Below are 16,075 nucleotides of genomic sequence, written 5' to 3'. Positions count from 1 at the left end.
TTTTATTATTCTTTTGTAAATAGTTGCACAAATCAAAGTATAGGCCATATTTAATAGTAATTGTTTTAGGACTAACAATTTGAGGTTTATTTAGTATAACTTGTGCAGAAAACAAATGTATTGCTGATAAGGTTGGACATACTAGTTACTGCGTGGAAATTAAAGGCTCTCTTGTATGGGCCCTAGTAATTGTCATTAGCTTTAGTTGAAGACTTTTCTCTGGAGACAGCTTATCCTATGCTGTCTACTCTTCCTTTCCTTTCTTCCCACTCACACTACCTTCCAAGAAATATCTTCCCTCCCCCAAACCCCAACTGCTAATTATTTGAGATTTGCCTTGTATTGAATTATGTTGGACTTTCTGATGAAGCTGTGGCCTTCCAACAGTGAGCAAGGAAGAGCTGAAAGATAGAGTGAGGACAGCTGATAAACCTACTTGTATCTCTAAATTAAGGTTAGGTCTCTCCAGTGAAGTCAACAGTCCACATCAGGTTGAATTTAGCAGTGCTTGTCCCATGCAGAACAAGTGCTGTGAGAAGACTTTCCATACACCACCACACTCCATATCCCTAGCCCCAAAAAAAAAGAAAAAAACCCAACTCTTTTAACACTGGCCAATGTACTGGTCATCTATGACACAGATTCTGATTCTGTAGAACAGAATGAGACAGCAGCAAAAATGTTTAAAATCAAAGTTACAAGCAAAGGAGCAACTTGCAAAGAATTTTGTGTGTAATCTTGTGTGCTCTGTGCTGCATATTTAGATATCCTACTTAAAGGAAGGTGTTCTAGGCAGCGTGGGTTTAAAGTGTGCTCTGTTTTCAGTGGAAGCAGTGCCAAGTTCAGTGAGGTACTAAAAGTAATTGTGCAACTTCTGCCATTTTACACTTAACATGATTGTGTGTTGTTCTTTTTTGGAGCAACTGTTAGATATTTTAACCCATTCTCTTCACTTGGCATTTGCTAAAAAAAATACAAGAAAACTGAAACATGTTTGTTTTCTTTCTAGTCTACAAAGGGACTGAAGTTAGGGAACAGAAGCTTCACTCCCCTGAGACTTTTATGTGCACAAGCAAACTGAGAAATCTTATGCTTTGAAAAGGCAGGACAGCACATACCCTTGTGGACAGGCTGTCTAAATGTGTGGTTCAGATTATTCAAATGAAACATGGACACGGTAACCCGTGAGACTTTTGTGGGTTTGCTACTCTTGTGACTACAGACAGGTTATGTCAGTTTAAGGCTCGGTATCTTTATTTCCATTTAACATTTCCTGTCAATCTCTAGTGTTATGTTTGTTATGTAAGTGAGAATATGTGTATGTGTGTTTAATCATCATTGATTTGTTTTGCAAATTTCTGGCTTGTGAGTCACTTGCTGACTTTTTTGTAATTGATATCTGAAATTGAGGGGAATTGTCAGGATGCCCTCCTGGCAGGAACAACTTACCCGTGGCTGTGTCAGCATTTCTAACATCTAATTCATGCATTTATGATGTTTTGAATATTCCTCTAGAGTCAGTTGGATTTGATGCAACTTGGCATGCTCTTCTTTTATGATTATTCACCAACACTGGTGTTATTTATTGGTTGCATAATTAACAAAAACAGTGGTAATTGCTACGTACAAGTGAGAGTGTTTTCCACTCAAAATTTGCACTTGAAAAGGTTGAGGTTGTAAATCCTTTTCAAGGTTTCTCAGTTGCAAGTCTTAAATTCTCTAATGCGTTTGAGTAATCTCAATAAGTATATAAGATTGTTTCCATTTACAGTGCGTTCTTCTGCATAGGCGTTAGTGTCTCCATTAGTGAGAAGGCTACTGAGCTGTATCTTTTGCTATTTCCACTTAAAAGAAGTTGCAGTTCTCTGTTGCAGTCATAGCAAAGAGTTTGCTACCCAGTAAAAAGGAACAGTAGGACTTGAGGCCACCTTTGCATGCTTATGATTTTGGTTATGTCAGGAGCTGTGTACTGAGAACACTGAGGATATTCCCTAGCTTAACGTGCGGGTTGTTGTAGGCCCTGGGTTACCACCTATAACCTGATACAAGCAGATAGACGAGGTGTTTGCCCTAGTGTCCTTTGAAAACAGCCTTCTAACTGTCTTACATCATGTGCTGGAGGACTCTTCCACAGCACCATCTGCTCCAAAGTAACTTACTAGGATTCTCTTTACTTCAGTTCTGTCATTTTACATGGTCAAAAGAAGTCAGAATTTTTTCCAATAAAGTACAAAATTCCTTTTTCCATCTTTTGGGGTGGTTTTGGGTGGGAGAAGACCATTAGACCACCCCAAACCTTGCTTTCGAGGGGTGGGAAATAGTGTGAAGTATCAGACTGATGCACTTGGGAGACTTCAGACTTGCAGAGTGTCGATATATCTTGGCACATTGAATACTGTTGGCTCTACCAGTATCGCTTGTCATTTGTAATCGCTTGCACATTCTTTATAGTTTACCTAATAAATATGCACAATAGAAAACATTTCACTGAAAGCATCTTGTTACTATGACAGACTATTTGTTTTGCTTTGTCAGAAAACTCTACAAGCGTTATGCGTTCCTCCGCTGTGATGATGAGAAAGAACAATTCTTATATCATCTCCTGTCATTCAATGCTGTTGATTACTTTTGCTTTACCAATGTTTTCACAACAATCTGTAAGTATTTGCTTTCCCTGGAACTCTGATTTCCAGATTTGGTTGAGTCCTTAATGTTACTGTTCTGCTTTCTTCCTGGTGCCCATCTGTGTATGTTGTATCACTATTTCTGTGATCCTCTCTGGTGGGCAGTAGTGTCTCTCTTGTTTCTAACTTGGTAAAATACGCAGCTTTAATCCTTTTAGTTGGGGGAGACTTCTCAACAGAAAATTTTGTGGTGGGCTTGTTTGCATCATACTAAACAAGAACAGTATGGATTGTTCATTGTCAAGGTAAGAATATTAACTTAACACATGCTAGGATTTAAAAAGAAAAAAGAACCCTTTCCGTTTTTCATGCTCGGCCTACTTTGCTGCATGCATCTCTCTGAGTTTGGGATGACAATGAAATACCCATTGCATCAGAACTCTGCAACACATTGAAGTACCTTTTTTTTTCTTCTTTTTTTTTTTTTTTTTTTAAATGATACCTTAGAGAAACTTTTAACCTGTTGGTGCTGATGCTTAAACGTGTTACAGAGTTCTGATACATTTGTGGGCCTGCTATCACAGGACCTCACTAGTAAGGTAGAATACGGAAAGACTTTAGCAAGGCTTATAAAATTGGGGGTGGAGTGTATGAAAGGACCCTCTGGCCCCATGGTAGGAGCTACCCTTGATGGTACCTTATGATCCATATTTGTGTGTTTGGAAGACAAAGCAAGCAAATGTCTAAGCAGAATAGTTTTCGGTCTTGTTGTGGGCAAGTTCTGCACAAGGCTAAAATCCGGTCTGCTGGATGCAGTTAAATTGTTGCTTACTTTAAGACTATCAGCACAGAAAATAAAAAGGGAAACGTTTTAATTCATTCTTAAATGCTATGAGCATCAAGCTTTTAAGAAAACCCAACTACCAGATGCTTTCTTGAGGGGACGTTGAGGGAGAAATGTATTAAATGCCTCAGCTGTAAAGCCCTTACTGTAATCCATTTATGCACTGTAAAGGAAGGGCAGATTGTCAAGAAACACAATGACCATTCATATAATTGGATTTTGTTCTGAAAGTTTGGTTAATAGGGGGCTGTGCATGAGATCCTAGGCGATTGAAGAGCAAATGCATTTCCTCAGGAGCACATGCCTCCTGAGTCAGAGAGGGGGCTGTAACTCAGGTGATACTGTGTTGAATTAGTCACTGGTAAACTAGGGGACTAGAAGGCATTTGAGCACCTATGTGGTACCAGTTAGAGGGGGAAAAATTGGTTTGTCCTTTTTAAAATCAAGAAGTCTTACAGTTAGCATAACTAAGAGCAACATGGTACAGAGAACTCGCATCATTATAATGTATTTTCACTGAGTGTGTTCAGCTACATTAATGAATGCTACTGCAAGCAAGCCCTGCAAACAAAGGCTTTGGTTAGTGATTGAATGGGAATTGGTGTTAGTCATGTAGTGTACATACCTGCACGCAGAAAAGCAGGCAGTTAGGAGTTGAGCATTGAGTTGCATGTGGTGCTACAATGCAGTCCTGGATACAAGAGTATTCATTCTGTCTTTACTTCCTTGTCTCTAAGCTGGGGACAAGTAACCATCTTCATGACGTGTTTTGAGGCTGGTAAATGAAGAATTATTGTACCCATATGAAGGCATTATTCCATCCCTATTTCTTTCTTCATTTGACAGTGTTTTGCTATCAGCTCTGCTTCTTAATGACTGCTATATGTACACTTCCTGATTGTCAATCAGTGCTTAGTGTGCAAGTGTTAGCATGATTAAATAGCAGCTCTGATGTTGTTTTAACGCTTCACGGTACTGCAGTATTATTTTATGTCTTATCTTTTCTCCCTCTCTTCATTAAAGAGGTTACATAATTATCCTTCTTCATTTCTGAAGTGTTATTTCTTCTTGTGTTTGCAGTGATACCATACCATATACTGATTGTTCCTAGCAAGAAACTTGGTGGCTCAATGTTTACAGCCAATCCTTGGATCTGTATCTCAGGAGAACTGGGTGAAACAGGAGTCCTGCAGATTCCCAGGAATATATTAGAAATGACTTTTGAGGTTTGTATTGCTTGATTAAAAAAATGCTTTGGATGTTCTGTTTGTTCAGTTTTAAATTCTTCCCTTGCTGTACCATCTTGCTATACATTTCATATCTTTAGTCTATGCGGTTAGTTGCAAATACTTCCTGTGCCTGTACATAGCAAATTTAATCTATATTTAATAATGTGCAGAGCAAAATGACTGACAAATCCTTGGTGCAAGGATGGACAAGACTTTCTTTATATTACAGCTTTGTGCTTTAATGGTGGGAGGTGTCATACCCTCTTCTACTGGGGGAAAAAAGTGATTCTGCTCTGATTTTTGTGTGCGTGCACACGTTGGGTAAAATTTAATTGAGAAATCTAGTTCAACTGATGTTTTTTCTGCTGACCAAAATAATATTTAACAAAACAAAGCAAACAAAACCAAATAAAGCAACCTACCTCTAAAAAGCCCAGAATCAGTCATGCAGTTTGAAAAGGAGAACCACACTTCTAATTCCTTGTCTGAGCATCTTATCTAATAACTTACTCCTCTAACATGCTGCTCTAAGTTTACTCTGACAAACTCTTTGTTTAATTTGCAGTGCCAGAACCTGGGAAAACTGACCACCGTGCAAATAGGACATGATAATTCAGGGCTGTATGCCAAGTGGCTAGTGGAATATGTTATGGTCAGAAATGAAATAACAGGGCATACTTACAAGTAAGTATCATCCTGACATTTCATGTTGGGTAAGTAGAATTTCTGCAGGGAGCTGGCACAGTAGAGCTTGTTTGATTAAAAAGGTCTTATCTGCTGGGACTCTGTCTACAGTTGCCGCTACCTGAAGACATCGAAAGGTCATTTGGCTTCTGGCATTAAACAAGTCGTGATTCTTAAAAAATTAAACACGGTTTTCAGTTTGCAGATGCTCATGTCTAGCCTCAAAACATTGATGGAGAAGATTAGTTGACTGTTGCACATCTTAAAAATAATCTGCCTTGAGCCCAAGCAGGAAATAGCAAGTTAGAGCTTGCTGCTTACCAAATGTGGGTGGTATTTTTGTATAAAGGCTGAGCGCTCTAGCTGTTACAGAGAGACCTTTGGACACAAGCTGGAACAAAAGGGTTTATAAGTGTTTGAAACCTGTGTTTCCATAGTGAAAATAAAGGAATGAGATTTCTGGTGAGAGTTAGATTTCTGTTAGGTACAGCATAGTTTGATGCCCTGTCCTTTGTTTAGAGAAACTGTCAGGCTAATGTTGCTGACAAATTGGTGGGTAAGTCCACTCAGTTCTCCATGCCAATTTGTTTGTAATTAATGAGAGAAAAGGTTCTATTTTTGGATGCTGTTCAGTTTTCTGATTAAGCTGATTAAACTGACATCAACATTGGTTCATAGAAAGTGATAATGAACAAGTGAGCACATGTGCTTTCTAGTGTCTGATTTAATATCCCAATTTCAATAGCTGTATTGGCGTTTTGGCGTTTAAGTATGTATTTGGGTTTGGTTTTTTTGTGGTTGGCCTCCTATGTAACATACTCAGTGAAAGCATAGGTGTATTTCACCACCCATCTATAGCGCGCAATGGGTTGTCTTCTACCTGGTTTTTTTTGCCTCTGCAGCCCTCAAATCGTGTGCCACATATAGGACACGAGACAAAATCTACCGCTGTTTGCAAATCATCTAGTGTCACATTTAGCACAAACTTGGAACTGTAAAGCTGTTTTACTTTTGCTCCCTCTGCTGGCAAAAGCCAAAACCAATACTTTGTTGCTAGATGGATGAAGTATTTCTAATAACTATACTAGCAGAATTTGGAGTTAATGCAACTGCAGTTGAAAGTCTTTGGCATGGAATTGAATCTGGGTTGAAGGAATTGATCCAAATATCTCCTTTGTGTTCATAGGTTTCCCTGTGGAAGGTGGCTTGGAAAAGGAATGGATGATGGCAGCTTGGAGAGGATCCTGGTGGGAGAGCTGCTGACTTCCCACACTGAGGTTGATGAGCGGCAGTGCCGAACCCCTCCTTTGCAGCAGTCACCAAGCATGATCAGAAGATTTGTCACTATATCGCCAAACAATAAGCCAAGTGAGCGGTGGGGGATGTCTTGTCTTGTACTGTTCTGCATCGTTGCCTGAGGAGAGCTGCTTGCAAGCAGAACTGTAGATCTTCTTGTATTTTAGAACTGTAGCTTGGAGAGGACCCGTGAAACTTGCTTAGCCCAACCTCCTGCTCAAAGTCCAGCTAACTTCTGAGTTAAAATTCTGAGCAGCCTGTTCTATCTATCTACTCAAGTTCTGAAAGTCTCCAAGGATGGAAGGAAGATGTCTCTGAACTCCTGGTCTGGTGCTTAGCTGCCCTAGTGGTGTTTTCTGTATTCTTGTCCTTCATCTGTGGAATGAATGCTGTGGAGGAAGGTAGAAATTTGCTGTCCTGTCCCTGTCTGTCCTTCATGAATGAAAAAGCTTGCTAGTAGTTTTTATTCATGGGGTCTAGTTTTCTACTGAGATCACTGTCCTGGGATTGTCTTACTCCTGATAAATTAGGTGGTTACTTTGCTCCCAAGCATACTTGGGTTTACAGTGAAACTATCACAGGAAGTATTTCCAGGATGCCCAGATTTGGTGGTCCTAATCAAAGCATATTACCTTTTCTTTGTTTTGGGCCCTGGTCTGAAAATGCAAATAATGTGTAAAAAGCCTTTCCACCTGTTGGGTTGAAACACCACAGTGTTAACTTCGATTTAAAACCAAACTATCTCCATTTCTACCTCCTCCACAGTAAGTAAAAGCAGAATTAGATTTCTATTACTGTCCAGCACCTTTTCACTAACAGATTAGGTTATACTGGTTCACGCTCCTCTTTTTTTTTTTTTTTTTGTGGTATGCCTTATTCCTCATGCACATGTACAATTTCTAATGCTGTTACAGAGTGACCGGATATATTTTTCTATTTTGCAGAGTTAAATACTGGTCAGATACAAGAAGCTATTGGTGAAGCTGTCAATGGTATTGTCAAGCATTTCCACAAGCCAGAGAAGGAGGTGAGCGGTTGTGTTGCCTGTGTAGTGGCACTCTTGTCTTAAAACTCTTACTAATAAGCCTTGTAGAATATGTAACAGAAATAACTAAACTGAATGAACAACCTTGTGTTTGAAAATTCCTAAATGGAGCAAAAATGAGATACTGAGACTACGCTATTGGAATAGTATATCCTCAGGTACCTCAGTTTTGCTGCTAACTGGAGCATTCTGTTAATTTAAATGTTAACATTCTGTTATTGGAAATTGTATTATTAGTCAAATTCTGCCAAGGATTCTACCTGTACCTCTGTCAAGAGTGTTGCCTCCTGTTTAGTTTGTTCTGAATGACATTTTATATCTACATTGAGTACTGCGTAGGGTTTTTTATGTCTGTTTTCCATTATCTTTGTTACTGAAAACATGAAAACCCATGGACCACTTTAAAAAAAAAAAACAACCAAAAAACCTACACACACACCCCCTCCCCCCAACCCCACACCAAAAAAACCCAAAAGACTCACACCCAAACACCCACACCCACCCTGCTGAAGTGCTCTCAGAGACTCTGGCACACTTTTACCTTACACAGGTAACCATGTTAACTGACACAGCAGTTATTTCCTGAAACAAACTTAAGCCCCATGCCTCTGTGAAAGCATCACAGTCCAGCCCTTATGAGCAGGAGTGGTGCAGAGTAGTGCTGGCTTCTGTATGGATATCTCTTGAAAGTCATTAATTTTTTACATGTAGGTCCTCCTATTCCTTCTGCACTTATCTTTTCTAGAAAATTCAGTATACTGTGGCAAATTCAGATGCAGTATAATTCTGGTTGATGATCACATTTACACAGTAATCTCAAGTGGTCGTACACTGTTTTTGCAAAATAGAATTTATCATCATGTTCTAAAGAAGAATTTGGGTTTTTTTCTGACATTTAAAAATTGCATTAAATATTGTTTTTATTGATAAGCAGTCTGAGACACCTACTGCAATGGACCTGTGATCTTTGTTACTTAGTAAAAGAGGAAAATATTTTCTTAATTTTCTGTACAGTGGTTATTATTATAGGTAAAACGTGCTTAGGAACTTTATCTTGGCCTTTTTGTGGCTCATTTGATGACAACAAGGCCCTGTGACTGCTTTCTTCAGCCTCATTCTTAGAGAGGTTGACAAATTTTTGAATTTGACAGCAGACTGTAACTTTGGGCATCTAGTTATTTAAAAACTGGCTTCAGTAATAGATGCCTGAGACGCTTTTGTGTCCCAGGCTTCCAAACTGAGATAATAAAAGCGTGTGCTTTCTGTGTGTGCTTGGCAGAGAGGCAGTCTGACACTGTTGCTGTGTGGAGAAAGTGGACTTGTTTCAGCTCTTGAACAAGTGTTTCAGCATGGATTTAAATCACCAAGGCTCTTCAAAAACGTCTTTATTTGGGACTTCTTAGGTAAGTGGGAGGAAGACATATCAGAACCTGCTTGTGTCTTTGAAATATATCCATCCATGTGCCTTATCATTGCCACTGTGTCTCAGCTGGTGTGAACAGCATACTTCTTGGAGGCATCTCCTTATATCATCATTTTACTGTAGCATCTCAAAATTTAGTAGATACTAGAACCTCTTTAGCACTGTTCACAGGGAAGGAAGTGGAATCCCTGTTTTATACTTGGGGAACACGAGACTGAAGCATACAGAAAAAAACAATGCCTAGACATAATCATTCAGGAAGTTCATGGGTGAGCTTTAGATCTAGGTCTTTCAACTTTAACAGTCCCCTCCATGGTGCAGAGACTCGTGCTGATTTGCGAATGGTCTGATACAGGCATCAGATAGCCTTACGGATTTGTAAGCATGCTTATGGGGAAAGCATTATACTGAGGTGGTATTAAATTTAATCATCTAAATTTGAAGGTCTTAATGCCTAATTATTTTATTCCAAGCACAGGAGAATGATATTTCAGATATTGTAGGAGTGCTATATGTACTGATGAAACTTCACTATCTCCCACCATTTTTTTAAGAAAAAGCACAAACATACTATGAGACCCTTGAGCAGAATGAAATGGTCCCAGAAGAGAACTGGCAGACAAGGGCCAGGAATTTCTGTCGTTTTATCACTGCTATCAACAACACTCCTAGAAACATTGGGAAGGATGGCAAATTTCAGATGCTGGTGTGTCTTGGAGCCAGGTATAAAGAAACTTCATGATGATGATGATTATTAATTATTGGTATCATTATTAATTATTGTTATTTATTATTTAATCAAATGAAAAAAGATATTGCATATTAGTAAGATAAAGCCACACAACTGCTGGGTTGTGCAGTGTGACTATTACTTATGCAGTTCTTTGATGTAACTAAAGAAGGATCAAGTGAAGCATGCCCTGACTGAGTTCTTGGGCATGTGAAGTGTAGGAGATCTGAGTTACAAACCTGACTATCCCAAAGAGCTGAGCAGCTGAATCAAGAAAGATAGTGGGCTGGTGTGACTAGCCTCCCTCTCATGTACAGCTAGCAAGGGTGGAAGATAGAAACAGAAAACAATCCATTAGTGAGGCCTCTCCAGTTAATGGCTGGGTGAATTCCCCATCCTCCAGCTACTCGTTGTAGGAGGGAAGCTGGGACCACTTAGAAGCCTCTTGACACAAAGGCAATGGAACTGGCTAGTGACTTTGGGGCTGCTTGGGACTTCCAGGCCTCCTGGGAACCATATCTTTTGATGTGAGGGGTGGAAAGCCTAGAAGCATGTGTCTCATGGATGCTCCCTCCTTAAACTAGTTCCACAGGCAGTTATTCCCCCTTCCCTGCCTTATAAAAATATGTGGAGAAGATGGTAGGCCTGTTTAGAAGGCAAAGAATAAAAATCGTGTCGGTGAAAATGAGAAATTAACTTGACTTTATTTTTATTTCCAAATTGCAAATTGCCACTTTGTCAGAGACCACCTTTTGCATCACTGGATCGCCCTGCTTGCAGACTGCCCGATCACAGCACAGATGTATGAAGACATAGCACTGATTAAGGATCATACTCTTGTGAATTCTTTGATTCGAGTGCTGCAGACCTTGCAGGAGTTCAACATTACGCTGGAGGCATCTCTTGTCAAAGGAATCGATATTTGACCTCTTGTCCCACAGGAAAAACTGTCTTTTAAAAAAAAAAAAAAAAAAAAGAAAAAGCAACAAGGAGTGAATCTCATTAGTATGCAAAAGTTCTGTCTGCCAGTACATTGTATCGGGAACTTGTTCATGGCCCTAAAATGCAACCTTGGCTTTTCTTGAAGGGAACTCCAAAAATAGTACAGGCAAATGGATAGAAGCTGTAAACTCAATGTAAAAAAGAGGATTTTGGTATAAATCTATTTTAGAGTTTATTTGCTGATTTGCTTTTTACACACTTTCATGTGAAAGAGATAGAGACGAGTATTGTGCAGCTTATTTTAAAGCTGCAGTATTTCCTTGCCATAGAAAATGTGCAGTGAGCCTTTCAGCATTCTGTGAACTTGCCTTCAGATATGCTGTATGTCATAGACCGCGATGTATACACCCCATTTCTGCTGAGAAGGTCATTCTATAGTTTTTAAACTAATATTTTATATATTAACATTATTACCAATATTTGATTTTTAACGTATCGGGTCATGTTCTGCTGCAAGAGAACTACAAATCTGATGTGTGCTTTTTTTTTTAATGGCTCCAAAGCACTAGTTTGTCAACAAATCATTTTTTCCTTTATTTTTGTTGTCAGTATTATTTTTAGTGAAATCCAGGAGACTGAACCATGAAATGTGCAGAGATCAAAGTAATATTTTTCATATTGGTACGTAATTGCACAGAAGAAATTAAGCGTGTTTTTTAACTGATGTTTTTTATTTATTTAACCTATCGTTGTGTTTTGTAAGTTTGTCTTTAAAAAAAAATCTTCTATGATACAACTGGCTATATTACATTGCAATTCAGAATTCACAGTGCAGCCCACTTAAATGAAAAACCTGGAATAATTGTTCATAACACAAAAATGTTTTCACTTGGACCAGCCTTTTGAAGTTTGGTATACGGTTGCTGCTGGTAATTCTCTTAACTGCTAATAAAGAGGGACATGAGCTCCCCAAATGCCAGATGACTAAATAAAGATGTTTATGCCCCCATGAAATAATAATGGTATGCCTTACTAACAAATATAAGGATTTCTTAATTTTTCTGAAGACAGTGAGTAGTAAGGTTTTTTTCTTTTCCTTTTGAATGAATACATCTTGGGTCCTGTTGTTACAGTCTGTTTCATTTGGGATGCTTTTGTTTTTAGCAGAGAAAGCTTTAGTCCACATCTACAATAAAACACAAACACTTCGAAAGCTTAGTTTATTGGAGATCTGGAACTTGGCAAATGCCTAAAGGCATCTCTGTTCATTTGAATCCTCTGATAAAAATCTCTTTGAAATGAATATGTGACTGAAGAACAGGCTGATTTATCAGCCTCGCAAATTACTGTACAGAAATTCAGGGCTGTGTATTTAAGAGGTCTCCACTGTATAAACTTATCTCAGTATTGTCTCTCTTTTGAGAAGCAAAGTCCAAATTTTTTCAGTTCATACAATGTTGTAGCACCTTTTCTTTACCTACAGTTTAGTCACATCTTGTGATAGTTTTATTTCCATAATTTATAAGTATAGCACATGTATTAATTTTTTGAGTATTTTTACTTTTGTCCTATTTATTTCATTATTAAACTGAAAAGTTCCTTTGTCACTACTTATCAGAGCAAGATTGTTTTTTGATTTCACAGTAGCATTAGGAAGATGCAAGGGCAATGTCCAAGCCACTCCTCATGCTGAGTGGGTGTGATTTCTTTCACGGTCTGGAGCTTACAGGAGCATTTCACAGAAGTATTTTGTGTGTGCAGATTTAGTTTTGTTGGGTTTTTTTCCCATCTTTGGAAGGGAAAAAATAAAACAGATGTACTTTATTCTAAGAATTTCATGTATTCAACTTAATATGTTGGGATAATCTTTATACACTTGCCCCAAAGTGCTTATTTATGTATTAATAATAGCAAAAAAAATAAAAAAAAATTTACAGTGCTTTCAGCTATATTTAAGATCACTTTACTAGACCTGTGGATTTCACGGGGAAGATGTCTACGGAAGAAAGGAAGGTTGGATTAATTATCTTGACCTTAACAGAATAGTTGATCCTGTTAAAACCATATCTCTCGTAGTATTAAGTATGGATTAATTTTATCTTGCATGAGGTAATTATCCCTGAATTAAGGTTTGCGGGGTTTCTTTTTTCTTTACAGAAGTTCAGCTAGTGTGGCATGATACCATTGGTTTAATGGCTGGCTTTGGTGCAGATCTTTGTGGCCTCATTATGACAGTTAGCGATACCTGGGATGGACATAGGCTGGGTTTTGCTGGTTCCCAAGTTTGGGGTTCTTTGGCTAGCACATGAGGATGAAGCTGTCCCTCAGTGACAGCACCCTGTTGTGCTAGCTGTCCCAATGCAAAAGGAAGATGCAGAGGTCACCTTCCCAGCTTCTCAGTTACTTTATTTTCACAGGAAAGACCATTTTGTGATAGACCCTTCCTGCTTCTCTCGCAGGGGGACTATGCTTAATTCCATTAGGATTCAAAGCACTTTTTGGTATGGACTTCTGAGTCTGGAAGGATTTGCTCCACTGAAGAGTAGTAGAAGGTTCTGAAATGCAGCAGGAAAAAAAAAAAAAAATCTGGGTTTTGCTGGATCCAGAGGCCACCAAGGAAGACTGAGATATTTAATATAGCTCTGTGGTAGCCTGTGCTAGGGTTTTGGGTAGAGATTTGGCTGGCATATCTAAGAACAGTTCAGTATGGCTGTAGTAGCAGCCATAATCCCTACCACTCATCAGTGTTTACCACAAACCAACCCACTTCTTTCGTTGATGTAGCATTAGTCCCACAGGATAACATTAAGATCCAGCATTTGCTCCTTCCATGCCATTCTGCTGAATTGGATGACTCTGTGTAAGAACAAATTGTGTAGTCAGCATCTTTTACAATTCAACTAGAGCCTTGTAAAATCCATCCCCCTTTTTAAAACTTGCATTACGCTTTTTGTTCAGAAATGAGCTATAGAATAATCAATTGTAACCTTTTTTCCTGTTACTTTTCTAAAATAATGGAGCGGGTTTGGTAGGTGCAGGTTAATGTGGTTATACTGATTTGTTAGGTGGGATTTTTTTGTAACAGTTAATGGGGAAAAAGTCATGGTTTTTTAACAGCAGACATGCATTCTGTAGAGAGAAATATAATGATAAAAAGTAGTTCATATTGCAGTAAATATGTAGTGCTAAATTGGCCAAACATGTTTACATGATTTGAGGAAAAATCACCTATCAGTTATTTATGCTTCTTTGGTTAATGCTGTCAGAGTTGATACAATGATACTTTATACAAAAAGAAAATGAAAATTAATAAAGATTGGTTTTAAATGTAATGAAGTACTATGATGATAAGTTTATACAAAAAATAGCCTTTACCTGCCATAAACTTAACCTTCTGACATTCTGTAGCTGCAAACATATTCATAAACTGAAGACTATTCCACAATTTTTTCCATTATGTGAAGAGTATTTTTCAAATTGTTCAAATGGGACCTACTAGCCGGATGATCCATATTTTTGATGTGTTTTGAATTCATGAATGCGTTAAGGTTTCTGCAGTGAAACTATTCAGAGTTAACTTTTTCTGTATATTGTCAAATGATTTTTGTCCATAGTGCAAGATACTATAGGATACTTGAAAATACTTGAAGATATTGTACATGTACTTCACATCTTTGTAGCTCTTTATTTTATACCTAGAGATTGGCTGTTAAACTGAGAGAAAGCATCAATACCTTACAAACTATATATTTTACTACTTGGGGAAATCACTGGCTTGTTTTTTTTAAGGGCGGGCGTTGAAGTTTACATTATAATGACAAAACCAGGTACTGTTTTCCTTTTTTATTTTTCCTGTGACATTTCAATCCATTGGACATTCAATGTGAATTTGGATATACAGAACAGTTTTACAGGTGTAGCTCATTTGCTGAATTGCAATAAAATTTGTCTTCTAACATGAGAAATATCATTAATGTGCTACTTTCAAAAGTCTCATAATTTGGCTAATCATCTTTTCTTCTTTGCCTGACTGCAGGTACGTATGCCATCTTAGTGTCTGATTTCAGGAGATGTTTTTTTGTATCTGATCTGTTCAGCTGCCTCCCTCCCAGCACCAGTATAGCCTTCTTGCAAGCAGTTGTCGGTCAGACTGCCATCAGTGGAAGAGATGCCTACTCAGTAATCAGGGAATGGGGAGTACAGCAAGGCAAAGGGACTAATGCAGATCTTGGAAAGTATCTGTGAGTACACACGGACGTATATGCTGCCATTTATATTAGCTTTTTTCCTACCTTAGAAAAACTTTTGATTCCAATAACCAAATTTGGTGGAGGTCTCCAGACTTTATGTTCTGGAAAAAGCAATTAGTCACCTCTATGTGCCATGTACTCAACCTTTCTTTTCATGTGTGAGGATCCATACAAAGAAGCAGGAATTGTTGGAAATGTAACTATCTGATGCTTCAAATGTAAGGTTAAGTGAGGAAATAGCACTGTCTTCCATCTCTGAGACTGACATCTGTGGAACGCATGCGTGCCCAAGCATTATTGCCTATATTGCCTGTTTCCTATGTTTTTTACACCATCTTTGTCCAAGGTAAGATCTAACTTGACAGCTAGTCCCAGAAAAGGAGTTACTGGGTGGAGGGGTTGTACTGGCACAGAGGCAAAAGTGTGGTTCCTTCCCTCCATTCATTCACTTTTTGAATGATTTGAAGTCCATACCGATGTAGTGGAGCCCTGTATATCTTGGTGCATTAGCTATTGCTCTGCTTATCTCACCTGGAAACTGGTTCTGCCTGCCTCACTTTATATTAAATCTAGTTTTTAGATTTGAGTGGAGTAGTACACAAATGTGAGTACAACTCATTTGCGGGTATACTTTTGTAACTTTTCTGCTGCCTATGTCCTGAAAGTATTACATGTCAATTGTAGAAGAAGCAGGGAGACCAGGTCAGTTTTACTCACTTTCATCTCCTGCCTCATCCAAAATGCACTCTCCAGGACACCCCTGCTTGGGTAGGGGGGTTGAACAAGATGACCTCCAACGGTCCCTTCCAACCTCAGTCACTCTGATTCTGCGGTTCCTCCCCCCAAACGATGACAGGAATAGGTAAGAAGGCTGAATGCCACTTCCCCCGTGTTGTACAGTTTCTGCCATTAGTAGCCTGGCTTCTGTGAAAAAGAGCTCATCCTTCAGGTGCACTATTTTTCCTGTGTTTTAGGGAGCTGCCCGCTCTTTTGTCACCTATAGCCAGA

The 16,075-nt window shown here is 38.7% G+C and overlaps 1 protein-coding gene across 2 annotated transcripts in view; it reads left to right on the top strand.

Moving 5' to 3' along the window:
* The window catches only part of DENND5A (DENN domain containing 5A), a 70,750-nt gene extending 56,633 nt beyond the window's left edge, over window positions 1-14,117 (top strand). For both annotated transcript variants that reach the window (XM_075755137.1, XM_075755136.1), the window contains 8 exons: window positions 2,536-2,657; window positions 4,549-4,694; window positions 5,263-5,381; window positions 6,568-6,749; window positions 7,622-7,704; window positions 9,002-9,125; window positions 9,700-9,868; window positions 10,618-14,117. In XM_075755137.1, coding sequence (XP_075611252.1) covers window positions 2,536-2,657; window positions 4,549-4,694; window positions 5,263-5,381; window positions 6,568-6,749; window positions 7,622-7,704; window positions 9,002-9,125; window positions 9,700-9,868; window positions 10,618-10,801 — 1,129 coding nt within the window. In that variant the 3' untranslated portion in view covers window positions 10,802-14,117. The remainder of the gene's footprint in view (window positions 1-2,535; window positions 2,658-4,548; window positions 4,695-5,262; window positions 5,382-6,567; window positions 6,750-7,621; window positions 7,705-9,001; window positions 9,126-9,699; window positions 9,869-10,617) is intronic.
* Window positions 14,118-16,075: the final 1,958 nt, after the last annotated feature.

This window comes from Balearica regulorum, chromosome 5, assembly GCF_011004875.1.
Source record: "Balearica regulorum gibbericeps isolate bBalReg1 chromosome 5, bBalReg1.pri, whole genome shotgun sequence".
Lineage (NCBI taxonomy): Eukaryota > Metazoa > Chordata > Aves > Gruiformes > Gruidae > Balearica > Balearica regulorum.
Note: the sequence above shows the minus strand (reverse complement) of the source record. Positions and strands in the feature narration are given on the sequence as shown.